The 26,766-nt window shown below is 38.9% G+C and overlaps 7 protein-coding genes across 7 annotated transcripts; 4 read left to right on the forward strand and 3 right to left on the reverse strand.

Moving 5' to 3' along the window:
* Nucleotides 1–217: 217 nt before the first annotated feature.
* GCK72_002691 (uncharacterized protein) lies at nt 218–1,360 on the forward strand (the record flags this gene model as incomplete). The annotated part of the gene is made up of 4 exons (XM_003112008.2): nt 218–574; nt 621–930; nt 979–1,186; nt 1,270–1,360. 4 exons carry the CDS (start codon nt 218–220, stop codon nt 1,358–1,360), a joined length of 966 nt encoding a protein of 321 aa, XP_003112056.2.
* Nucleotides 1,361–1,561: 201 nt separating this feature from the next.
* On the forward strand, nt 1,562–3,843 carry GCK72_002692 (uncharacterized protein; the record flags this gene model as incomplete). The annotated part of the gene is made up of 6 exons (XM_053723551.1): nt 1,562–1,649; nt 1,697–1,779; nt 1,826–2,141; nt 2,242–2,395; nt 2,442–3,621; nt 3,670–3,843. The coding sequence occupies 6 exons, from the start codon at nt 1,562–1,564 to the stop codon at nt 3,841–3,843; spliced, it is 1,995 nt and encodes a 664-aa protein (XP_053592196.1).
* Nucleotides 2,460–6,719, reverse strand: GCK72_002693 (uncharacterized protein; the record flags this gene model as incomplete). Its single annotated transcript, XM_053723552.1, has 9 exons — nt 2,460–2,704; nt 3,387–3,771; nt 5,412–5,546; nt 5,590–5,802; nt 5,847–6,264; nt 6,309–6,424; nt 6,479–6,543; nt 6,590–6,655; nt 6,701–6,719. 9 exons carry the CDS (start codon nt 6,717–6,719, stop codon nt 2,460–2,462), a joined length of 1,662 nt encoding a protein of 553 aa, XP_053592197.1.
* GCK72_002694 (uncharacterized protein) lies at nt 4,192–9,779 on the forward strand (the record flags this gene model as incomplete). Its single annotated transcript, XM_053723553.1, has 12 exons — nt 4,192–4,566; nt 4,612–4,787; nt 4,857–5,043; nt 5,086–5,244; nt 7,011–7,448; nt 7,571–8,026; nt 8,075–8,203; nt 8,385–8,683; nt 8,731–8,894; nt 8,942–9,099; nt 9,192–9,295; nt 9,431–9,779. 12 exons carry the CDS (start codon nt 4,192–4,194, stop codon nt 9,777–9,779), a joined length of 2,994 nt encoding a protein of 997 aa, XP_053592198.1.
* Nucleotides 9,780–9,957: 178 nt separating this feature from the next.
* GCK72_002695 (uncharacterized protein) lies at nt 9,958–11,339 on the reverse strand (the record flags this gene model as incomplete). The annotated part of the gene is made up of 3 exons (XM_003111946.2): nt 9,958–10,016; nt 10,069–10,483; nt 11,253–11,339. The coding sequence occupies 3 exons, from the start codon at nt 11,337–11,339 to the stop codon at nt 9,958–9,960; spliced, it is 561 nt and encodes a 186-aa protein (XP_003111994.2).
* Nucleotides 11,340–18,755: 7,416 nt separating this feature from the next.
* Nucleotides 18,756–19,187, reverse strand: GCK72_002696 (uncharacterized protein; the record flags this gene model as incomplete). Its single annotated transcript, XM_003112244.2, has 1 exon — nt 18,756–19,187. The coding sequence occupies one exon, from the start codon at nt 19,185–19,187 to the stop codon at nt 18,756–18,758; it is 432 nt and encodes a 143-aa protein (XP_003112292.2).
* Nucleotides 19,188–21,606: 2,419 nt separating this feature from the next.
* GCK72_002697 (uncharacterized protein) lies at nt 21,607–26,224 on the forward strand (the record flags this gene model as incomplete). The annotated part of the gene is made up of 7 exons (XM_003111899.2): nt 21,607–21,704; nt 22,416–22,522; nt 22,575–22,680; nt 22,875–23,172; nt 23,256–23,597; nt 25,813–25,899; nt 25,949–26,224. 7 exons carry the CDS (start codon nt 21,607–21,609, stop codon nt 26,222–26,224), a joined length of 1,314 nt encoding a protein of 437 aa, XP_003111947.2.
* Nucleotides 26,225–26,766: the final 542 nt, after the last annotated feature.

Consider the following 26,766-nt stretch of genomic DNA (forward strand, 5'->3'; position numbering starts at 1 on the left):
CTGAAATTCGAGTTGAAGTGGTCTAGAAATCGATTGAAAAGAAAACAAGCTGACTGCAGGTTGCGCGTATACTTTGATACATTGAGTTCACGATGCGCGTGGTGTTATCGCAGACCAAGTAGAAAAATTTTATGTTTTTTCTATATCAGATGACAGCTTCCTGTTGATTGCAATTCAATAATTTGAAGATAGCAATACAATTGTATTTTTTCAGGGTATGGTACAGACCAGAAAATCATTCGGAAACCCGAATCCAACAACAGCCGATAGAAATGTGCGTCAGAAAAGAAGAAGTTTGGAGATCTCGACTTCTCTCAACTATCAGAAAGTTTATCCGGATTTGATTGAAACTACGAGTTACGCAACTACAATACAAACTACAGAACAGCAGGACGATGACGATGTCTATGAAACGGAGAACGATGATAGCTTCGCCAGTTCTCAATGCTCTGACAGGTCGTATTTGAGTGATAATGATACGTGGAAGTATGGATTAGCAGTTATCGGAGTAATTTTGGCAATCGTTTTAGGAGTTTGGATCACCGGAATCGGATCGAATGGAAAACAGAGCTCTGTTGGTTTTATAAAAGTGTTTTCCTACGAAAGTTGTTCAATTTCAGGTTGCTGCTACGTCCTATCAAAACTATATCGACTCGATACGCCACGTTCTTGATAGCCCGAAATTCTCATCAATTTCTAAAGACAATCGTGTTCTTTTGAAGCTTATCGGCCGAAAAGTGTTTCTAGAACCAGAAAATCTTGCTCCTTTAGTGGTTCTGGTGGGAGGAAAGACTGCGAAAGAATTCTGTGAGGCGGTGAATCAAGTTGTACAAAAAGCGAAAAGTGAGACACCGGCAGGAACTGGAAATAAGTCGATTCGAGTAGAAAGTGACACAAATCGAGCGGAATTGCATGAAAACTTGAGAGAAAGTGAGTGATTCACAGAAGGATCAGAATAAAATAAAACTACATTTTCAGTTCTCGGGCCATCACTCAGTTCCCAATCATCTCCTCGAAGCGCTGTTGTTCTCGACGTAGATCTTTTGAAATGGGATGCCGTTTTGGTTTTGCATGCTTTTGCTGATCACGAGAACTACCCGGTACCGAAGGCTGTTCTGTTTCTCACTGTGTCTGATGACTCATCGATTGACACGACAGAGGAGAGTTGTGACGAAAAAATGGTTCGGTAAGTGCAAAAACATTTAAAAATAAAAATTTTGATCTGCGAGTTTCGCGCGACCGCCAATTTCTAACTTTCAAATGTTTCAGATTCTTGACAAGTCGCTGGATTGAAAACGGAGGATCATCCGACAATATTCCGCCAATTATTGCACGAATTTCTTATTTCATCTGTGTTTAATAATTTTATACATGTGTTTTCTTTTTGGTCACTTCATTTCCCAACGGGTTCCCCACAGAAATATTGTCCGTTTTATTGCATTACGAGTAAATATTGTGTATTGAATGAAAAATATTGTTAGTTTCTGTTCGTTCTTGTCGCTCTCAATTATTTTTTCTGTTTTTTGTTGTTTCTCAGTTTCCAATTTTCGTTTCTCACAGAATGCCTCGGCATCAGATAAAGAGAGATAACCGGGCGGCGGTCGAGGAGGAAATCGAAGAGTTGGAGGAGCGAATGGCCACTTATGACGGTTTGGAATTCGTTTATTATTCGCAGAAATTATTTTGAATTTTTTAGAAACGGTTCTAGAAGACGACGAAAACGTTGGATTCAATTTCCGAAAGATTCTTAATTTCCCGGTGCCGAATAAGATTAATGAGGTGAGTTACAGATAGGAAAAACAAATAAAACTCTAGTTATTTTTAGCTAGAAGCCATCGACGATGATGCATTTTCTGCGAGAAAGACGGCGTTTTTCACAGAACGACCAATTGGACGACAAGAAGAAAGTACATCAGAAGTGCAATCTTCTGACGATGAAGACGAGGAAGCTTCATCAGAATCGGGAACGGAAGAAGAGAAAAGAGATAAATACGATTGGAAGTTCTGGGAGTGCTTCTGGTTCTGTTTCCGACAACTTTTCTTCTCGCGTGTTTGGATCATCATTCTTCAATTTATCGCAGCGAATTACGCTGGTGAACGATTCAGAACAGATGCATTCAATTTGGCGGATAGAATTATTGGTAAACGCTTCTTCTATTTTTCTGATTTGAACTAATCAAGTCACAGATTTCCGTTATAAAAAATCCAATGTTTGTTTCTCAAAGTTCGTAATTTTTCCAGAACCAGGCCAATCACTTCTCGGAGATGTCGTCGTCCGTCGTGGACTACTCGGACTTCGCCGCTGGGATGCACAACAGTTTCTGTTCATTGCTGATAATCACTACATCTTTGAGCACTCTCTAGCTTTCTTCCCCGGATATCCTGAAGTCATCAAGTGAGTTACACTTCCTCAATTATCCGCATGAACCCTGCATTTTCAGCATCTTCCGTCTCGGAATTCAGCAGTACACGCTCAGCACCGTAGGATGGTCATTCCCATCGTGGGTTCTCACTGGAATCCTTTCCTTCGCTATCAACTTGTTCTTCTTCCACGCGGCGGGTATGGCATTGTTCATGGTTGTCACAATGATCACGAGAAATGTGAAACAAGGACTCCTTGCTGTTACGATATTCGCATACAATCCAGCGTCGATTTTCTTCACCTCGGCGTATTCTGAATCGATGTTCTTCACCTTAACAATCACTGGATTCAACTTCATGTTATACTCAATCCGTTCTTCCTCCTATTCCCAAAAGATGTTCGGAGTCATGACAGGAACTTTTATTTTCGGACTGTCACTTGTCGTTCGATCCAATGGAATGCTCAACGCTCTCTTTGTTGCCTGGTATTGGTGTGCTGCTCTCCTCTGGGAACCAGAGAAGCCAGTTCCAGACTGTCATCTGTTGATTGAATCGTTGGCTGGTACGAAGAATGAACGATATCGACGTGAAGGACAGACGAGACTCCGTGCATTTGAGAAGAAAAGAAAGCAGCCGAGAAAAGTGTTCAGATGGACTGCACCTGAACATTCTCGTTGCACTCTTGTTATTTTCACCGTCTTACTCGGTCTTTTCGTGCTCTTTATCTTCTTTGGACCCTACGTCTTCATGGCCAATTCGGTTGCTGAGGAGTTCTGTGAGGCTGATCCACATCAGAAGGAGCTGGTTGCAAATGTGAAGAGACATATCAGAATGTCACCGAAAATCATCACGATCGTCGACGCCTGGGAGAAGACAACTTGGTGTAAAAAACCAAGAATTCTCGGATTGGTTCGTCAATATTACACGGATATCCAAGCCAAGTACTGGAACGTCGGATTATTTGGATACTGGAAAATCAGAAAGATTCCTTGTTTCTTGATGATGCTTCCTGCTGCTATTCTTACGGTTCTGGCAATCCGATCTGCATGGAAGGATGTGTTTGAGAAGAAACGATGGAATAACATTTGGATTCTCACAATCCGAAGCGATCACACTCTTCACCTTGCTATCCATGCCACTGTTATGCTGCTTACTGGTATCTTTGTTATCAATGCGGAGGTTTTCACTCGATTGATGTTCTCTTCCAGTCCATTGCTCTATATTTTTATTGCCAGATATATTGATGAGCTGACGCAAGGAGTGAGTCAAATATTCATCAAAACACAAAAGTTCAATAAATTGTTTCAGAACACTCCTGGCAACCGCTTCTGGCACTATACCTCCACCCCGGGCATCCTTCCCTTCTTCGTTTTCCGACGTGTCTGGGAAGATGGATGGCGTGGCAAAGCTCTATATATCTACATTTTCGGATACTTTATCCTTGGAACAATGGCTCATGCCGCCTGGTTACCATTCACATAATAACAAATTCATGTAGTTTTTCCCCTCTCTCTCATTCCCGTCATTTCAGAAATGCTTTCAATCCCGATTTCCCATTTTCTTCCCATCTGGTCTGCTCCCCCTTATAACTGGTTTATTATCATGACGCCTAGCTAATTGGTTTAAATAATTTGTAATTTAATTTTCTGTGATACTTAATTTTGATCTATGTCAGTTATGTTTGCAACTGGTTTGCTAAATGCCGAAGTGGAAATAAAATATTAATTTCGTGAAGTATTGTTTCAGATGTGAGATCGTGACTTTTTCGATTTTTATTTTATCTAGATCTGGTAAAATTTTGAAGCATGCAAAAGTAGATTTCAAGCAGCAATGACGGATGAAACTAATCTGTTTCTATCAAAACTTGTTCTCCACGGAGAATCAATTCTCGCTGAAATATTCCGATTATCAAGTTTCGTGCCGAAAGATTTCAAAGATCCAACAAAATCGACGAAATTCCGGAGTTTAGTGCAACTCGATTTCAAATATTTGAGTAAAAAGGAACAAATCGAGAAGGAATTGGAGAAAGACCTCCGTCTTCAATCACTTTTTTACTCAACTTTCGAACCGGTTCTCATCGCTTTCGAGCAGCTATTCTCGTCGATTTCTGAATTTGTTCAAACATTTTCAAGTTATGCACTGGAAATTCAGGCGATTCAGTCAGGAGACAGAATGCATAATATAAATAGAACATCTGAGTTAGAGGTATCTTTTTCTGAAAACGTTCGGAATAAAAAATTTGATTTTCAGGCGTACTGTCTGTATATATCAGGCCTACTCATTATCTATCTCGACACCTATCTTCCTGCTCCGATTCGAGAGAGAATCTACGTGGCGATTTATAGGAAAAGCGATGAGAGAGTGAATGCAGAGTTTTTGGTCGACTTTCTGAAAGCCACGGTTCCGGGAAATGATTCTATGATAAGGTAGCCTTTTTTCCATTTTTTTTACTTAAAAAATTTAGTGAAATTTCTTGAAAGTCGACCAGTTTTCAGACGAATTCCTCTTCCTGACTCATTCATTCGTTCCATTCTCCACACTATTGAAGTAATGGAAGCGTCCTCTCTCCAAACCCCACGAGCCCATCTGATGTACGTTGCTCTTCAATTCGATCGACAACTTCTCACTAATGACGTGGCGAAAATGACGAAAATTGTGAATTCGATTTTTAGAGAAACTTGGGTAAGATTAATAGTCTAATCTGATTCCTTTATCAACTTTCAGGTAATAAATTTGGAATTCGGAGTTATTGCCAACGTGTTCGACGGGTGGTATAACTATAAAGCGGCTTGGAATGCGTTGAATGCAACGATAACTCAACAAGAAGCTCATCGAATTCTGGAACATCATCGGAAAGTTGTAATGGATACCGGGTTTCCACAGGTAAAAATAATGATTTTATTAGAGAAAATAGCAGAAAAGAATAGAAGAAGAACGATTATTAGGTTGAAGAGAGTTGAATACGACGCTTGGGAAAGTACTTTTTCGGACGGAGAATCTGGAAATACAGGGTTTTCTGAGTTTTCCTTGCCAAATTCGTTTCGATTTACCTGAAACGAGCACACCAAGTTCTCTGAAATCGACATAACAGCAGCTGCATTATCAAATTGACCACAATAGAACGGAGCTGAGAAAACTGTGACGAGACGTCTCTGAGCGAAGAATTCGTACCCGTCTTGCACTACCTAAATCTCTCGTTTTCCTTCAATTCAGTCCTTCTTCCCCTACCTGATGAGCCCTAACAACCAAATCGATGCTCAACGGATTCAGAATCTTTTTCAATGCATCCGGACTGAAAGTGTACGAAACACCTCTTTGATTTGGGCTCCATCCTTTGGCAGTATTCGAAGGATCACTCCATAAAATATCGATTTCGATTTGGTCATGAGATGGTTGATAGTTGGGACGCTGGAACATTCGCAGCTTGTCGAGAGTGTTCAGCTGCAGAAAGAATTAGAATGAGATGCTGAAACTATTGAACGAACTCTTGGTGATATCCCTCCATGCATGCATAGAATTCGTTGTCCAACAATAGCAGTCAACGGCATCGTTGAGAACGTATCCTGGAATTCTTCCCATACTTTGATCCCTCCTTTCTCATATCTCTTCGAGCATTCCTCATAGAAACCGTAGACTTTGTTTATCGACGGACATTCATGATTGCCACGCAAAAGAAAGAAATGATTGGGGAAGATTAGTTTATAGCAGAAGAGCATCAGAATATTCTCGAGTCCGTGGCGTCCTCGATCCACGTAGTCACCGAGGAAGAGGTAGTTTGCGCGATGAGGATAGCCAGATTTGTCGAATAGGCGGAGAACATCTGAAAATTGTCCATGGGTGTCCCCGCAAATATTTATTGGACCATCGATTTCGATACATGACGGCTGAGCGAGAAACACTAATCTGAATTATCTGATATATTTCAGTTTTATTGAGGCTCCACCCACTTCAAGCAATCCAATAGAGTGGTGATCTCCGCAGCTTGTACCACAGATGTCAGAGTTTTTTCCCCTCCTCTCCCGCATTCGAACAGCTTCATTAGAACATTATAACCAATTCGAGCCTGCAGATTGAGGTTTTTTCTTTCAGATTCCCTAAAATTTCCGAGTGTCCTTACCTGAATCTCATCAATTAACGTGTTATCGTAGGTCATACTACTGCGACAACTTTTCAATGAGTACACTGAAAAATAGGATATGTTCAGTTATAATCACTTTCAGAATCTCACAATCTTCCGCTGAAGCCTTCCGATCTTTTGCCGCTTTTTTCTTCCTGTCGGATTGATCGATGGGACCTTTGAGAGAATACTGTAGTTATTCGAATGATGTAGATCACTTACTGTCATTATTACTCGGCATGTTTTGGATCCTATCAATATTTTTTCAAGAAGTTACAGCTTTTCTTTGAAAGTTGGGAAAAAACTGGGGACGATTGAATGGCATTGTTGAGAGTGAGGTGACCGTGTGACATTCGGAAAATGTTTGGCTACAGTACGATTCACGTCTGAAAGTGAAAAGTTGGAAAATCTTCAAGTTGTGAAAAATTTAGGAAATTGGAATGTTCTGAAAAAAACATTGGAGTTTCGGTTCAAAATTAGAAGTGCAGTTAAAATAAACTTTTTTCAGAAAATTCTCATCATCTAATTTCAGGTAATCAATGAAATGGTCCATTTCGATCAACACCTCCAACAAATCACTTCCTATAATCGATCCCTCAAATGGCTCTTTCTCCACTCCCGACCATCCCAGAAGACAACTCGTCCTCTCAAGAACCGCCCTCTCACTGACGATCAGCTATTCCAATGGCTTCTCGATGTCTCGAGATGTGAAATTCTTCTGTTGAATCTCTACACGGCGACTCTTGAAAATCGAGAGGACGAAGGATCGAAACGACAACAGAAAATCCGAACGCTTTTGAATCAACTCGCCGATTTTTTCGAGCACGGATTTGTGAAAATGAGTGATACGCAGAAAACGAATTTTGTGAAATGGGTTCGGAATTTGAGTGAAACTGTGGAGAAGATTGATTTGAAGATGACGGATGAGAGTATTGAGACGGTGCAGCAGATTATTAGGAGGGTTAAACAGGTGAGAAATATGAGAAGAAAAGGAAGTATGAAAACGATTTTGTTGCTAAAAATTACAGATTCTTCTATTAGCGATGCCATCCCTCAATCTGAAATTATATTTTTAGAATTTCTCAATTCCAGGTTGGCGATCTCCTCGGTCTCTCCATCAACATGACACTCAAAGAATGTCTCACAACTCTCGATTCAGAGCTACGCGCTCTTCTGTCAGTCCTCTCTCTTTCTGATTCAATTGTTCCTGATGTCTACTCCAAAATGGAATCCACTTACCTGTGGCCCCTCATTTCTCAATTGATCCCTCGAATCCAACAGAATCTTGTATCCACATCGAACACTGACGTCGTCAGACAGATATTTACGAAGCTCTCCATCTCGTGTTGGATTCTGAAACTGAAGCTCTCATACTTCTCGGATAAGGATAATGTGGCAAATCGGATAGCGAATACGTACTCGTATTCCCTCGAGAAACATCTGAAAACAGTTCTCCAATCGGTTCCACAACACATTTTTGGAATAATGTATAGAGTGATTATGCCGGGATTGGGGAAGACTTTTGAGCCGTATATTGAGAAGACTGAGGTTTGGGGGTTTTCAAGTTCTTTTTCAGTGTTCATCGTCTTGTTTCAGCTCCGAGATATTGCTGAATTTGTGACAAATTCTAGACTAGTTGAGACGACTAGTCTTCTCGCGAATACGAGTATGGGAATATCGAGAATGATGTTGACACGAGTGGGAACTATTGAGATTAATCCGAAGGTGGGATTTCAAGATTATAGACAGAAAACTGAAATTCATAGAAAAAAATGAGCGGTAAAAATTTTTCAAGCGAAATTTGTAATTTTCCTTTCTTGTTCTTCGAATTTTTTGCATATTTTACTTGCTGTGTCCCTTTTTACGCCCATTTCCATTTCAATAAAGTAAGTTTCAACAATTTCAGGAGCTACTGGAAGAAGGAATGATCCGTCAATTGTACAAAGAAATCAAGAAAATGATGTCAGGTCCATCGGCGGCGTCTTCGATTGAAAATCTCATAAAAACTTGTGAAAACATTGAAACAATGCGTGCCTCTTTCTCATATATCTGTGATTATATGAACCTCGATGGTGAACGTATTTGGAGTGTTGCAATGGACGATTATTTCAGTCGAATCTCTGAGGAAAGAGCGTTTGCGAAAAGTTCGGGAGATCTGGAACAGAATGATATTGCTGATTTATTCATTAGGATTACCAATCCAAAGTAAATATATTTTCACAGAATTTCATATGAAGATGATTGATTTTCAGAGCATCGAGATATTCAGAAGGTTCGATGAGTTGGAAAGATCTGAAAATGAGCAAGACACTTCTGTCATTTGATGTATTTGATAGAATTGAGAAGATTGTTCCATTTTATATTCTTACAAGTATTGAGACAAATGTTACTGTTGAGTTGGAGAAGATTCTGATAGGTAGAGTTCCGAAAGATTGAGGAAATCACCAACTTTGAAAATTTCAGACTATGTATCAACTGCCCGTAAACTAGGTGTCACTTTCAATCTTCAAAGTTCTGTCAGTCATGAAAATGCCTATCAATTCTTCGCTGGGCCGAATTATGAACGACTTGTGAAGGCTATACAACCACAGGCGGTCGCGTTGGCTACTGTATTGGCACAGGTTTGAGTTTTCATGTTTTTTTCAGTTTTGGGGATTTCGGTGGATTCAGAAATTATGCCATCTTAATTGAAAATTGAATATTGAAAATTCAGATTGGACAACTCGTGATGCTTCTCAAAATGATATGTAATTCGAAACAACTCGCCAATCGCCACAAGGAAGATAGTATTCAGAGAGATTTGATTGAGATCAATAAGTGAGTTTCGACTGAAATCTAAATAACGAATCCAGGAATTTGGCAACTAGTAAATATTTTATTTCCTGATGCCTTGAGCGACCGAACTTCAGAATTCAGAACCACCAATTCAACTATAAATTAAAATCTTTACAGATCAATGGCCCGTGATCCAACGAACCTCCCCTCTGAAATGGATACAATTCTGAAACTAATGATGCAATATTCATTATATAACCCAGAACGAATGATATTCCGACTGAAAGATGAACCATCTCCGCTGTTTATGATCGCACTCGTTCAATGTGTTCTCCCGAAAATCGGCGATCCGTATTTCGTTTGCCCAGCTCAATTGGAAGTTGGAATTCGTCTAGTTCTTCGTCAGTCTCGTCTTCTTCCATATTTCCTTCCAATCATTCAAGAACAACTTCCACAAAGCACTCGACCGAAGAAACGTGTCAGCGATGTCGATCGATTCTTGAGACAACTCATCTTAAATTTGTAGTAATTTTGTTATTATTCTTGCCTCCCTTTGGTTATTTTACTGGTTCAATTTGATGTGATTATATTGATTTTTAGTTTTTACAAGTTTTTGTTAATGTACATAATTCATTTGACAAAAACCACATTATAGTATTACATGTAAAAATGATAAGGCAAAAGTAGGAAATTCTTGAATCTGATTATGCAGAAGAAGCACGACGAGATGCGGAGTAATTGTTGGGACTCGGAAAGTCGGGGTCTGAAATTATAACAGAAATTAATGCTTCTCAACCCTTACAACTGAGATTTACCAATCATTCCAGCCTGAATCAACGAGCTTCTTCTCTCTTTTAATCTGGCGTACGCCTGCTCGTAATGAATCAATCTGACGACCAAATAGGAGCAATAGAAGATGATGACAGTAAGGAAGAGCATTGCGAACACGAATAAAACCAATCGGAGTGCCATATTCGGTTCATCATGTGCATATTTTCCCTCGTTATGTCTCCATTGATGATGCTCGATGGCTGTATGAGGAGATTTCGAAGAGGCAAAGACAGTGGAGACACCGAAAACAGCAAGGAAGAGCGTGGTGAGTCCACGAGCAAGGAGTGATGGGTAGATGAGTTGATGGGCGTGTTTTTGGACTCCGATTATCAACATTATACACGTGAGACCGAAGAAGAGCATCAGACCGACGAGACACACTTCGAACGCTGTGAGGTCCTGGAAATTAGGAGATTTTGTAGTTCAAGGGTACTGTAATTGTAGTTTGGTTACTGTACATGCAGTCGAATTACAAAGTATTTGTAGTTAGAAAGGTCCAGTTTGGAGGTTACTGTAGGAATACGGTAGTTATAAGTTTTTGGAAAGATTCAGTTTGTTTCTTTAGAATCAAATTGCTGTCGGATTACTGTAGACTACTGTACCTACAGTAACCAGTACCTACAGTAATCAAACTTCAAAAAACTGAAGTTCCCGATTTCTCGTTGATTCTTTTTGTCTATTTTTCCTTCTTTTCCGAATTTTGAAAAATTGAGGAAGAAAAAGATTTTTCGGATTTTCAAAAATCGGAGAAGAATAAGAGATTCTGAATCAAAAAGGGAGATTCTGAATTAGTACTATCTTATAAGACGGAATATATCATTTGATTTCTCGATGATTCTTTTTGTTTGGTTACGGTAGGATTACTGTAGCTATAGTACCCCATAATTCTCACGATCAGAGTCTTCCGAATTCTGATTCCTTATTCCAGAATTTGAAATCCGGAAACCTACAATCCTCGAACCCAGAACCCTGATCTCTGAATCCCAAACGCGCCGACGGCACCCCAGTTCCCTTGAACTCAGATGAGAGATAACATTCCGATGTCCTCCTCCTCGGACTGGTCTCTGATTACTGAACTCTTTTTTAGCCACCTGACCCCCTCACTTAAACATATCTTTTTACGAGATCATACATTGAGAATGAGTTCATCGATGAAATGAATACAAACCTCAGGTTTTTGATGGATTATATTGTACATTGTGATGGATCCAGTGATGGCACAAAATGCGAATTCCACCGAAGCGAGGAGACTCATTCCTGGAATTGAGAGAGAGAACTGCGGATGATTTTTTTCAATTGGAGGCTTTTTGAGAAGTGAGAATGCAACATCTACCCAAATGTTACAGAACAAAGCAAGATCTTCATTTTTGTAGTTGACAACTTTTTGATAACTTCCTTTTTCGGTCTAATTTGAAAGCGCATTTCTTAGAATTTAGAAGAGTTATCAAAAAATTGTAAACTAGAAAAATAAAGATGGAAGTTTGGGCTACTTTAAACATACAACTGCTTAAAATATGATTTTTTTCAATGAGCTTGGTATGAATCTCCAAAGTTGGTAAGTTTCTCAAAAAAACCCCAAAAAGAGACACCGTAATATTGAATTGGTTTAACTGAACATGTTTTTGAATCTATATGATAATGAAACTGGAATTTTGAGCTTTGTCAAGCGGATTTTACGTGCCAAATTTGAATAGCGAACAACATTCCAAAAGTAATTTTCTGTTAAAATTATGAGAAAATTTGAATAAAAAAAAACAAAAAGCTTCAAAAAAGTTTTCCGTTGCAACGATAGTTGCAACAAATTGAGATTGTCAATTTTCAAGTTTTAGAATTTGGAATTTCTGTATATTATCCGATTCCAAAGTTTATACACAAATTTTGAAAATTAAAAAAAAGTTAACTAACTAACCTGACGGTAATGAGCAACAACAGCATTTCCATTTAATTGAATGCGGATCGAAATCCATATTTATTCTGAAAATACTAGATGTTTGTGAAGAAAAAGAGAGCTAGAAACACTTGGGAAAGAATAAAAAATGTAGGAAAATAGGAGAAGAAGAATCAATTAAAATTTGAGATGCCCTGAAGCGAAAGTACTTCCTTTTATGAATCATTTATTGAAATAATGAAAAAGGAAGAAGAGAAAAACTTGGGAGAAGCAGAGGAATGAATTGAGAAGTAGGTTGCAATAAAGTTTGAAAAAAAGAAAATATTGAGATTTGGTAGATGGCGGGATTAGGATTGACCCTGTAAAGTTCACTGGGGGGGGGGGGGGGGGGGAGGCAAAAGCGTAACCGAACGCGCTATCTAACCGCGACCGAGGTGACAGACAGAGTCAGACACAAGCTGGGAGTCGTTACTATTCTCAAATGAAATGCTGAGAGAAGAAATATTAAAAGCCATTTCTGTTTTTCTCCAACTGGAGTAGAATATTTTTCAAAAAAAGGAAAAAAATTGATGGTTTTCTGGTCTGTTATTCTAGCTTTTCTAATTTCCCTCCCGTGTTTTTTTTTGCTGTTTTCAGCCGTTCGTTCATTGAAAAAGAGCTGTGAGCACCACTCCTCGTTTTGGCTTTTTGTGAAATAATTAGAGGCAAAAAAAGGGAGAAAAAAAGGGGAGTTTTGTTTTTGTTATTTTTATGTCTGCGGATGAATTGGTGGTTTATTGGAAGATAAGGAAGCGGATTTATTTTGGAGATAATAGATTAGATGGGGAAGGTATAGAATTATTATAATAGCAGTATTTTAGAAATACGTCACCCGCGCTCTATTGATAACATTTAAAATGAGACGCAGACAGTGAGACCACCGAGTTATCAATAGAGCGCGATTGTCAAAGTGGGGTAATATGAAACTTTGCTAGAGAGCTCACTAACTTTATTGAGAAGATAGTTCTCAGGTTTATATTAGCACGGCACGCATCTACAACCATGCTCTACCGAAACCGAACAAAATAGTGTGCGAAATTGAGAGATTCAGAGAAAAAGTGACATTTTTCAAGGTGATTTCGGTGGAGCGCGGTTGTAAGAACTGTGCTGAGCGAATATCTCTTCAGGGAAAAACCGTACAAAAATTGGTTTTTTGTAGAAAAAATTCAAAAAATCCCAACATTTTCTTCCCAATTCTTGACCATTCCCTACTCAAAAAAGAGAAGGTGGGCGGAAAAGTGAACTCTTTCTCTCTTGGCTTTAGTTCAACTTTCTTTTCTTTTTCTACTTTTTTCTCTCTTTTTTGGAAGAATCAGAAGGAGAGAAAAAGGTGAAAAAAGTGGAGAAGAACGAATGAATATTTTATGAAAAGGGTGAGAAAAAGAGAATGGAAATTTTGGGATTTTGGAGGAGAAGTTAAGAGATGTTGCTAAGTTTTTGGGTGTGACGTGGGGAGGATTAGGAGGGAAAAGGTGTTCGGAGGACATCGGGATAAGGGGAGAGACAGATGGACAGACAGACAGACAGACAGGCATCTAAACATCTCAATTTCAGTTGAAAGTCGAATGTTCGGTCATTCGAAATGTGGGACATCCGAACAGACAGACAGGCAGGCTGTTAGTACGGCACGCTTCTTACAACCGCGCTCTACCGAAACCGAAGAAAATAGCGTGCGAAATTGAGAGACTCAGAGAAAAAAAGAAAATAGTTATTTCTCCTAAAAACAAGATAAAGACCTGGACATCCGGACAAACCGATAAACAATGAACAGCTGATGGATAAGTACTTCTGGAGGCCAGTTAATTGTGTTGTTTTGAGCATTTTCACCGATACGAAAGTAGATCAAAAGGTTTTCGAAAAACAGGAATGAATTCCAGCTACTGGATTCAGAAGTCAGGATTCCAAGAGTCAAAAACCATGAAGCCTGCCCGTTTATCATAACAGCGTCAACTATTTTGATGAATAGGTTCTTCACCGAAAAGTGACAATATATAGTAGCCAGGACCCCTTCTCTCTCTCGCTTTCTCCCAAACTCATGTGATCCAAAAAGTTCTTTTTCCCTTGGAATGGGTGTCATGTCTCATGATCATTTGTTTCTTCATCTTCTCAAATTTTGAAAATTACGAAATTTGAGACGTTTATTGAAAGTGTCATTTTAGAGTTTCACTATTCAGAGATGAAAGGTTCGGTTATTGAAATGTTTTTAGTTTTTAGGTTAGAAGGAATTTGAAGATAACTTTGAAAACTCGCCACAAATCGGGATGGATCTTGATTTTGGATATTTTGTTTTTCTTGTAGAGAAAATTTAGAGCTCTATTTTTGTAATTGACAACTTTTTGATAACTCGATTAGTTTTTGAGATATACACTTTAAAACGGAGGTACCGACAAACCCTAAATGTGGATATTTGGTACCTGTCTTTGAAGCGCTATATCTAGAAATTTTGAAGAGTTATCAAAAAGTTGTCAACTACAAAAATGGAGAACTAAACTTGATCTACTTAATGATTGTAAATTTTAAAAATTGGATTGCTGAGCAACTTAGACTAGCTCAAAGTTTTAAATAAAAACTGTTATACTGAAAGTAGGGTGTCTCTGAGAACGCATATTTTAAAATCTAAACGAGCTGGAAAAAAGTTGTCAACTACAAAAATGTAGAGCTAGATTTTTTCTACAAGAAAATATATATTTTCACTAGAATGAAACAGAAAAACATTTAGTTACAAGATCTCAAAGTTAACCTTTTTGACTATCAAGAAAAAGTAAGAAAATTGTTTTTTTTTTCGAATTTCAAAAATCTGGAACGCTTCTACACAAATGACCATTAGGTTGTCTCAAAACGAGAAACGAGACCAATAATTGAGAGAAAAAACGTAATGATACACTTTTTGCTTCATCTCTCTCTTTCTCTCGAAGCTTCTCGCCAGACGAGAAGATAAATTGATTGGAATGAGTCAAGTCATCCGACATGTAATAACAGGTGTGTGTCCAGTTAGAAAGATAAAAGAAAAAGAACTGAATGAGGTGTTGAAAAAAGAAAGAAAACGAGAAAAACAGAAATGAGTGGGAGCTTTCTTTTGAGTTGTGGGAAAAATGGGAGAGTCAGTTGGTTTTGAGAAGAGAATGGGGATGCTCTTTGAATTTTGGATCTTTTGAAAAAGAGAAAGAGAGAGAAAAATAATTAGTTTTTGAAAATTAAAAATAAAGGAGTAGGGGTAGGAATTGAAACTGCGACCCGTCGCGCCCGCCGCGCTCCTTCAAAAAGCGTTCCCAGCTGCACCACCGAGGTCAAAATATTCAGTATTGACAGGGAATCCAGATAAGGAACGGTTCCCAGATTTCCGGCATTGGAGAATAGAATAAAAGGGAAAAGAATCAGAAAATTTTGTTCCTCGTTTTCTTTATTCTCCAAAGGAGAAGATGTGTGCAAGTGTAATTCAATTTACGGGGTACATAAAGGAGAAGGACATAGTAAAAGATTTGAGAGATGACGGCTTCTTCTACTTCTTCTTTCTCGAACAAAGAAGAAAAAAGATGGAGCCATAAAAGAAAAGAGAAAGATTAGGTAGGTATATTCAGTGGAAGGAGAAAAAATGAAGGAGAAAAGGGACGGGAAATGGGGATACATATAAATATGAGGTTATACTTACATACCTTATGCGAGGTGAATTATTCAGAAGATGTGGGGGAGAAGAAGAAGAAGAAGAAGACGTCAGAAGTTTTCAGAATGTAAAAATATGGATGTTCCATGTTGAAATGAACCAATGACATCTGAAATAAGGAAAATTACTATGTCAACAATCAGTAGATCCCTGTCATTATCTTCTATTTTTTCCAATTTTTCCAATGATGGCTTCTGCAGAATTAGCAATAAACAATGTGAACCCGGAACGTTTAACCGAATGATAATACTTGTAATCTTGAAGGTCAAATAGCCGAATTCTCTCTCTTCTCGTATAGATTACTACGTAGTAAAGCGGAAGAAGAAGAAAGGTGTCCTTGGGGGGTTAGAAGACGGAAGAAAAAGGGAATGGTATAAAAGAAAAAGTCTGAAATGAGAGAAGTCACCATTCGAAAATGACGAAGGCGTTGGTAACAGTTGCGAGTGTTGGCAGTGGAGTTGCAGTAATTGCATGCTTATTCACAGTTGGATATATCTTCAATGATATCAATTCATTCTATGATGAAGTTATGGATACTATGACTGAATTCAAGGTAATTCTCTGATTAATTATCTACATTTCTAATCTCGATATTTTCAGTTCAACGAGAATCAAGCATGGAATTCAATGGTGAAACCAAGTGATATGTTCGGAAGAATCAAGAGAGGAGTCACCAAACGTCAAGCTCAATGTAACTGTGGTGCTCAATCGAATGGATGTCTAGCTGGACCACCAGGACCACCAGGACAACCAGGAGCTCAAGGAGAATCTGGACATCCAGGAGTTGCTGGTAAGCCAGGAGCCAATGGAGTCACCATCGGAATTGTTACCGGACCAGGACCATGTATCACTTGTCCAGCTGGTGCACCAGGACCAGCCGGATCTCCAGGAGCTCCAGGAGCACCAGGACCAGCTGGAGCACCAGGACAAGACTCGTATGGAGGTGGACCAGGACCAGCCGGACCAGCCGGACCAGCTGGAGATGCTGGAGCACCAGGACAGCCAGGAGCACCAGGAGCACCAGGAAATGCTGGACGTAGTGGACAACGTAGTCGTGGACTTCCAGGACCATCTGGAGCTCCAGGACCACAAGGACCAGCTGGAGGACCAGGACAACCAGGACAATCTGGAGGAGCTGGGGCGCCAGGACAAGCTGGAGCACCAGGAGCACCAGGACAACCAGGACAAGCCGGAGCTCCAGGAACTCCAGGAGCACCAGGAAACTCTGGATCTCCAGGAGGTGATGCCGCTTATTGTCCATGTCCAGCTCGTTCAGTCGCTGTTCGCAAACACCGTAAAGTATTCCGCAAGCGTGTTGCCAAGGTTTCCGTCTAAACTTCTCCTTCTTTTTATCAATAAATCCTTTTTATCGCAATTGTTCGTCTTTCTTTATTTAACCTATATGAGTTAAGTTCCTTAGAGTCCAGGAGGCATGCAATCGATCAAACATTCATACATAAAATGTTATTAAACAAAGTAGATCTTGAAACCAAAAACTTCTTCTCTTTCAGTGAGTACACTAGAACACGCACTAAAACCAGGTTCGTCTGGGAAAAGTCCAAAACTAAACTACGAAGCCATTTTCTTATTAACAGAACCCTTCCAACAATGAAACTCTAGAATGTTGGCCACCCTGACACAGTCCTGTTGTCTTATCAATCCGTCTGTTCATGTGACTCTTAATCTGAACGTTCTATGGCTACTTCTTTTCATGTTCCTCTGTAATACTCTCTCTGGTATGATCTCATGTGTTCATGTCTCATGGTTATTCCTCCTAATATAATGTATTGAACCTATTGTATTTGTACAGTAGCGGTCATAGGTGAGTATACCTCGATACTTTCATATGTATCTCAGCTGAAACTTGTCCGTTTTGCATAAACTTTTTTTTCAAAGATAGCTGAAACATTCAGTAAAACTGTCATAAGTTTTTTGTTTGTAGTGATTGGCTGATTTTTTTGATTATCAATTTTTCCTGATCTAGATTTGAAAATCCGGAAAAAAACTTTTTATTTTTGAACTGGACCATATGATTTTTTGAGTTCAAAATAATGAGTTACGTTCATAAAAACAAAATCTGATGTTAAAATGCTTGTGTGAATCTTCATCGTCGTGCTACAGCTCCAGAAGTCCAAACCGGTATGCATGGCTAAAACGTTATAACTCATCGTAAAAACGTCCAAATTGGTTGAAAATTGCGGGAAAAGATGCGTATAATATTTATCAACACTATTACAAAAAAAATCTTGATTTTGAGAAAAAAAAATTTTGCAATTTTTTTCACTCAAAAATCTCGAGTTTCGAAATTTTACCCAATTTTTCATGTTTTTTAATTTTGAAACAACTGTAATTAGCTAGAAGAAAGCCTAAACTTTGTTTTTCTTGTAAAATTCAATTTGTACTCGCGAGTTGTCACTGTGTTATAATGATTCACAGAAGCATTTTAACATCAGATTTTGTTCTTATGAACGTAACTCATCATTTTGAACTCAAAAAATCATATGGTCCAGTTCAAAAATAAAAAGTTTTTTTCCGGATTTTCAAATCTAGATCAGGAAAAATTGATAATCAAAAAAATCAGCTAATCACTACTAACAAAAAACTTATGACAGTTTTACTGGATGTTTCAGCTATCTTTGAAAAAAAAGATTATGCAAAACGGACAAGTTTCAGCTGAGATACATAGGAAAGTATCGAGGTATACTCACCTATGACCGCTACTGTATGTATTGAATTCACCAATCTATACTTCTATACTATCACGATACTTTCACGATCGTAATAAATTATTATCATTATTAAAGCTACTCTAAGCTCGTCTTGTCTCAAAAATCGCGATCTTTGGGTAAAAAAACTACTAGTTCTTTGAAAACTCTCAATGCCGAAAAAGCGAAATTGCGCCAAGTTTTCTCTAAACTTGAACTCTTTAACCGAACTTTTTGAAAATCCAAAGCTGAGGTCGCCACCATTCTTTCCCACACGGGAAAAGCTGTCGCCAACTTCCAGTTCTGTTACAAAGACCCACACTTTAAACCTGAAAAAGTAAACACGAGCTAAATTACAAAAGTTTTATTTAATTTTAATTAAAACAAGTAAGTGAGAACAGCGGCGACTCCAAGAAGACCTCCGACAATGTTCGATTCACTGGTGACTGCAGCTTCCTCTGGTCCCTCTGGCACACCTTCAGCTCCTCCTTCGCTTCCAGCTCCTCCTTCACTTCCAGCTCCTTCTTCAACTCCAGTTCCTCCTTCAGAATTTTCAGATCCTGATCCCTTCTCGTCTCCTCCGTTTCTTGGAGTATCGACAGGAGGTGTCTTCGACGAATCCTTCTCGTTGGGCTTGTCCTTTGGTCCCGTCTCCTTCGGCTTTTCTTCGATCTTCTTTTGTGTCGTCTCCTTGTCTGTTGGCTCCGGAGTTGGCTTATCGATCCCTCCATTTTCCGTCTTCCCATCTTGAGCAGTGCCTGTGGCAATGAAGACGAGGAGAAGCATGACGAAAAGCGCCGCAGTTCTCATGATCGGTTGATATGATCAGTGATATCGACTGACGATTTCCTCCGCCTTTTACGCAAAATTTAACCCGGCCATGTTCGTTGGCAGAGGGTAATGGAACGGCGGCGGTCGGTGCCAGGGCAGTTTAGTAGGGTGTCGCTGCAGCTTTTATTTTGTGAAATTATGCATGTGGCCAATGACCGCTGTTTAAGACAGAGCCAAATTAGTCATCCACGTAGCGCAGTTGATTATGTCTTCAAATGTTTGTGATTGCACTGGGGGAATCAGATTTGAGCAAGAAAGATCTAGGTTTCGTTACTTCTGTTTATAGGAAACAGATGAATCCGAATGAACAACTAATGTCTGACTAGGATTCTGAATTAGGTATTATAAGAAAGACGAACAATTTCGATGAAAAGGGTTTATTGATAAAAAGAAGGGAAAGTTTAGACGGAAACCTTGGCAACACGCTTGCGGAATACTTTACGGTGTTTCCGAACAGCGACTGAACGAGCTGGACATGGACAATAAGCGGCATCACCTCCTGGAGATCCAGAGTTTCCTGGTGCTCCTGGAGTTCCTGGAGCTCCGGCTTGTCCTGGTTGTCCTGGTGCTCCTGGTGCTCCAGCTTGTCCTGGCGCCCCAGCTCCTCCAGATTGTCCTGGTTGTCCTGGTCCTCCAGCTGGTCCTTGTGGTCCTGGAGCTCCAGATGGTCCTGGAAGTCCACGACTACGTTGTCCACTACGTCCAGCATTTCCTGGTGCTCCTGGTGCTCCTGGCTGTCCTGGTGCTCCAGCATCTCCAGCTGGTCCGGCTGGTCCAGCTGGTCCTGGTCCACCTCCATACGAGTCTTGTCCTGGTGCTCCAGCTGGTCCTGGTGCTCCTGGAGCTCCTGGAGATCCGGCTGGTCCTGGTGCACCAGCTGGACAAGTGATACATGGTCCTGGTCCAGTAACAATTCCGATGGTGACTCCATTGGCTCCTGGCTTTCCAGCAACTCCTGGATGTCCAGATTCTCCTTGCGCTCCTGGTTGTCCTGGTGGTCCTGGTGGTCCAGCTGGACATCCATTCGATTGAGCACCACAGTTACATTGAGCTTGACGTTTGGTGACTCCTCTCTTGATTCTTCCGAACATATCACTTGGTTTCACCATTGAATTCCATGCTTGATTCTCGTTGAACTGAAAATATCGAGATTAGAAATGTAGATAATTAATCAGAGAATTACCTTGAATTCAGTCATAGTATCCATAACTTCATCATAGAATGAATTGATATCATTGAAGATATATCCAACTGTGAATAAGCATGCAATTACTGCAACTCCACTGCCAACACTCGCAACTGTTACCAATGTCTTCGTCATTTTCGAATGGTGACTTCTCTCATTTCAGACTTTTCTTTTATAGCATTCCCTTTTTCTTCCGTCTTCTGACCCCCCAAGGACACCTTTCTTCTTCTTCCGCTTTACTACGTAGTAATCTTTACGAAAAGAGAGAGAATTAGGCTATTTGACCTTCAAGATTACAAGTATTATCATTCGGTTAAGCGTTCCGGGTTCACATTGTTGTTTGGAAAGAATGCTGGAAAACGAACAGAGTGAAAAGATTGTTGGGAAACAGAAACGCACTAACGGAATATGGAATCTCCGAATTCATACTGCAGGAAAATCATTTCTTTATCATCCTCCTGCAAACGAAAAAATCAACAAGGAAGTAGAATTTCCAGACATTTTGGAATCTTTATGAGTACGCAAAGTTGTGAAAGTTTTATGGATTATCAGGAAACGAGCAGACTGAAAAAGTGACAACCAGGAAGTGGAAAGAAAAGAGTTGTTACAGTGATGCCAATTGACAGATTTTGACATTTTCAAAAATTTTGAAAAAAGAAGAATCATGCAATACAACCGCGCTCTATTGAAATTCGATGAGTGAAACAGACGCAGACACATAAACAGCATTGCGAATGGAGCGCGATCCTCACAGTTTCTCAGAATTAGATATCTTTCTTTGGGTCCTTCTTGACAAATAGTTGTCACTAGAGCGCACTTGTCTAAATCCTACAAGTCTTTTGAATCGTGAGCAAGTAAACATTCTAGTTCAAAACAGCCATATCTATCAGTGTGTCTGTTTGTCCGGAAGCCGTTTAATTCTATTTTGAAGGTGCCCACGACGCTCAGCCCCACTATAATCACCACACCTCATGACTCTTTTGTACTTTAATGCTCTCTTTGTACACTTGAACACGAAACCGACTCCGCCCACTTTTCTGTAATCAACAACCAACGTCAACATAAATAACAAGCATAGAAAAGAGAAACAATTGGCAACATTTCCCTCTTATCGACCACTAAAACTTATACTGATAAAAGAAAGTGCACTTTGGAGGAGAATTTTATTCAAAATTGTATTTCTGCAAAAGAAAGGAAGCAGCTGAGGGAAAGATGCTGCATGTTGATAAAGTGGATAGTCATCAGGCGGAGAAGATTCATATTACGGCTGATGGATTGGAGGAGTGGAGATGTTATACTTTTGTGTTGAGGTGAGATTTCTGGAATTCAGGATGCTTTAGGTACAGTAACCCTCACCGGGAAAAGTAAGACGATTTTGAGAGCCGAAATATTGTAGGGTTGATAACTTTTCCTAATCTTAGAAACTTCATATCTCCAAAGCTAGAAACGCTATAAAAAGTTGTCAACTACAAAAATAAAGAATAAGACAAAAGCTATAATTTAACATACATTTTGTATTGATTAGGATTGAGAATTCACAAGTTACATGTCATCAAAGTTATACTCCTATTCATGGTCTTTATAGACTCATATCTCAAAATTTTAAGAAGCTGACAAAAAATTGGTAACTGCAACAATAAAACTCTTAATTTCATTTACAAGTGTATATAAAGTTTGTGAAAATTGTGTTCTGCCATGCGAGTCACACACTTTTAAAGTTAGCCCCAATATCAAGTTATAGTTAGTTATACTATCTTTGCAGACTCATATCTCAAAAGTTGGAAAGCTTAATAAAATTTGTTTACTATAAAGAAAAAGTTCTATGTTTGATCTACAATTTGGTATAAAAATCCTAGACATAGTGCCAGCCATGGCTTAATGGTATTCTCTCAAAGTTGGGATGTTTGGTCTTCTTTGTGCATTCAAAGAAATTGCTTCATCTTTTCCAATAATATTTTCCATAGAACTTATTGATCAATGCCTCATGATGACCTAAAAACCTCGAAAAATGTCAATTTCAGACTACATTACGACCGGGGAACATATGCATCGTTTTGTGTCATTCAATCAGATTCATTGGGAATTATTGACTTCGCAAGAGATGCACCGGTCAGGGGAATGTATCATGGTATGGGTTGGAAAAAAGACTGAAATTAAATATCCCAACAAATTATTTTCAGATGTGGATCCAATGGGATTGTTTCTTTCTCTCGAACCAACTCAAAGTGTCCGACCTGGGCATTTTTTCAAGACTTATGATCCGAACACTTTCTATTACACATTACAGTAAGTGCGCTCTATTTATAACTAATCGGCACAATTCTTACAACAGCGCTCCACCGAAATGCCCTTGAATGATGTCTCTTTTTCTCTGAGTCTCCCACCTTCACACACAATTTCCTTCGGTTTCGGTAGAGCGCGGTTATAAGAAGCGAGCCATGCTAATATCAAATAATTGTCTCACAAAAAGAAAATCACAGACTTCTCAACGATTCCGAAGAGAAAATCGACGAAATTCACTTGAAAAAACACTGGAAACACCCCCTTGTCACTCAAATAAATGTCGCTGAAAACGGATTATACGGGGCGTTATTCAAGCCTCCAGGCCCTGGACCTTTTCCTTGTGTCGTATTTATTCCGGGGTCGAATGGAATGTTGGAGAGTGGATATGCTGCTGTTTTGGCTTCCGAGGGATTCGTGACATTCACTTTCGCTTATTATGCGTATAAGAAGGAGTTACCGAGAAGTATTCCAGAAGTGGATATTGAGTTTTTTGGGGTAAGAAGTGTCTAGTAGAGCGCATTTGCTTCTTTGTGATATTTGAATTTATGGTTTTCTTTCATACAAAAAATCTATTCCAGAGACCTATCGAATTCGTGCAAAACCTGCCCTACTGTAATGGTAAAATCGGTCTGATCGGACAATCCTTCGGAGGCCTCACTGCCAACTACCTTTCCACTAAATATCATCAAGTTTCGGCAGTTGTTGCTCTGAATTGTTCAGCTGCATTCTGTCGGGATAGTGCAGTGATGAGAGAGAATGGAAAGCCAATGGACACTCAATTACTGGATGAAGGAATGTCGGATTTTGTAAATGGAGTATTGGTACAGAGACCTGCTTTCAAGAATCTGTATAGTAAATTGACACCAACGACGAGTATTCCATGGTGGAGAGCGTCGAAGGATACGGCGTATAGGATTGTGGTGGGTTTTTTAAGACGGGGGAAGTTTAGGATATCTGCCAGATGGTGCCAGATAAATTTTTTGAACTTGTGATATGTTATAGATCATTTTAGGAACTACATTTTTGTAGTTGACAACTTTTTGATAGCTCTTTTAGTTTTTGAGGCATTCTTGCCTTAAAAATGACTTTTTCTTCAAATTTTGCGAATTTTCAACTATAAAGTCGCATATCTCAAAAGTGGGCGGAGCTATCTAAAAATTGTCAACTACAAAAATGGAGGCTAGTTAGTTTTGATCTACAATTTTTGAATAGCTTCTTGTTTGATAGCTCCGCCCACTTTTGAGATATGCGCGCTTATAAAGTTGCTATCTTTTTTTACTCCTCTCTCGAAGGATGCTCTCTTTAAACTGCATATAAGAACCTTCCAATTTGAAAATTTTCAATTCTCGAGGCAAATATCAAAAAAGTCGCTAAATTCTGTTCTTTTTCAACAGTTTTTCCTCAAGTCTCAAATGTTTAACTGATTTCAGACAAGTCGTACAAAATTTTGGCTATTAAGATAAAACCAAGATTTAATGTCTGATACCAGCTTGAAAAACATAATTTTTGAAATTTTTTTCTGCGATAGCTTTTATTACACAGTTTAGATATGCAAACATTTATTTAATTAAATAATCAACAAAAAAGTAGACAAGGCCAAATCCAAGGGACAGATTTCAACTCAGTTGAACTCTGCCCATCCATGGGGACACGCGAAAACTGAGATTTTAAATTTTCGGTAGTCCTTTCACATGTGAGGGCAGATTTCAACTTCGTCGAAGTCTGTCTTTCCAACAAAGTAGGAAAGGTCACGTAAATAAGATGAGTTTACAACAAGGAGGATTCTCTCGGTTGAACTTCGTCTTGCACATCCAGAATTGCAGCAACCATGTCTGGAAAAATCATAGTTCTTCTCGAGACCAGGCTCTTTTCTTACCTGTCTGAGTATACATAAGCATGACATCCCACGCTTCTCTCAAAAATGCCCATTGGCTCATCACATCAACATGTACTTGTGATAATCTGTAGAAACTAGTTTTTCAGGGAATAAAGAAACTTACCGGGCTTGTAGAATGCAATGTATCTGTATCCTCTTGATAGCAACCAAAAACTACAAATTATTTTCTTTTCCTTGAAAATGAATTTTACTTTACGTTGGCAAAATATTTTCCAGATTCGTACTGTACTTTAAAAAAGCCACGTGAGAAACCCGTGGAAAATGTTTAAATATTGCCAACGTAAAGTAAAATTCATTTTCAAGGAAAAGAAAATAATTTGTAGTTTTTGGTTGCTATCAGATTTTTTTCTAAGATACAGATACATTGCATTCTACAAACCCGGTAAGTTTCTTTATTCCCTGAAAAACTAGTTTCTACAGATTATCACAAGTACATGTTGATGTGATGAGCCAATGGGCATTTTTGAGAGAAGCGTGGGATGTCATGCTTATGTATACTCAGACAGGTAAGAAAAGAGCCTGGTCTCGAGAAGAACTATGATTTTTCCAGACATGGTTGCTGCAATTCTGGATGTGCAAGACGAAGTTCAACCGAGAGAATCCTCCTTGTTGTAAACTCATCTTATTTACGTGACCTTTCCTACTTTGTTGGAAAGACAGACTTCGACGAAGTTGAAATCTGCCCTCACATGTGAAAGGACTACCGAAAATGTAAAATCTCAGTTTTCGCGTGTCCCCATGGATGGGCAGAGTTCAACTGAGTTGAAATCTGTCCCTTGGATTTGGTCTTGTCTACTTTTTTGTTGATTATTTGATTAATTAACCTAAATAAATATTTGCATATCTAAATTGTGTGATAACTAAAGCATTCAATAAAAGCTGTAACTTTAATTATTTTGAAAAAAACCCTTAATAGATAGAAACTATTTTAAACCAAATTTTCTGAATATCTGAGCATTTTGAGACAAAAAATAGCGTCTTTCTCACATTTCCCAAAAATCTGAAAAAGTACAGAATTCAGCGACTTTTTCGATATTTGCCTCGAGAATTGAAAATTTTCAAATTGGAGGGTTCTTATATCTCCAAAACGGGCGGAGCTATACAAAAGTTGTTATCTACAAAAATAAAGATCAAGTTTGTTTTATTCTACAACATATCAAAAATTCAGAACTATTCAACTATTCACAACAGTTTTACTCACTCTCCAACTCTTCTATTTTCAAAATTTCTGATTTCAGCAATGCTACGACGACATGCTTGTTGATGGAGTCCCCTCTCGTGATAATATTTGTCAGAATCTCAGAGACACGGGTCATCAAGTTGAGGTATTCATTCGTTCTATTTTAAAATATCTAAAAATCTAAAAATCTACAGTCGGAACTAGTTCCCGGTGGTCACTTCCTCTACTTCCCGTATTTTCCTCATCACGGAATCATCTTCAACGCTCAAATCAATTTGATGTGGGGATTCGGAGGAGAGTGTTATCAACACTCGAAGTCTCAGGAGACCACGTGGACAAAGAATATTGAATTCTTTCGGAAACATTTGGGTAGAGGAGCTGTGATTCCTGATTGGAATAGGGAGAAGAAAGTGGTTTTGCCGAAGAGAAAGGAGAAGAAGAAGAGTGCGGCGAATAATAGTAAACTTTGATTGAATAAAGATTTGGGATTTTGGAGGAAATGGGGACATCTGGAAATCCAGAAAGACAGACAGATGTATAGAAGCTTGTTGGTGCATTTTTTCTGGATTCCGGATTTTTGATTCTGTATCAGAAGATCCGGATTCAGATTTTCTGTCATTAATTTTTATGAATTTTCAAGTACCGTTTTTTCATTCTGGGGTCGATTTCTTAATCTAAATATCCGGCTTCCAGATTAGAATTTTCAGATTTCATGTTCCGAACTCCAAGTTGTATCAAGAGTTACAGTGACAAAAATGGTTAGAGTGGCCATTTTTGTCATTGTATGTCGTTACAGTGACCAAATTTTTTATGGATATTTGAAACAGAAAATGGATGTTGTCTAGCGAATTTTTGAAAAGTTTTAGGCTCATTTTTATAATATAAAAAATATCTTCAGAATTAACGATTTCCGGAATCTGAATTCTCAGTTATCGTTTCTTGATTCTGGCTTCCGAACTCCGAGCTTCGAAATATCGGTTTCGGACGTCGGTTTCTGAATCTAAATCTAAAC

This window comes from Caenorhabditis remanei, chromosome I (genome assembly GCF_010183535.1).
Source record: "Caenorhabditis remanei strain PX506 chromosome I, whole genome shotgun sequence".
NCBI classification, from domain to species: domain Eukaryota; kingdom Metazoa; phylum Nematoda; class Chromadorea; order Rhabditida; family Rhabditidae; genus Caenorhabditis; species Caenorhabditis remanei.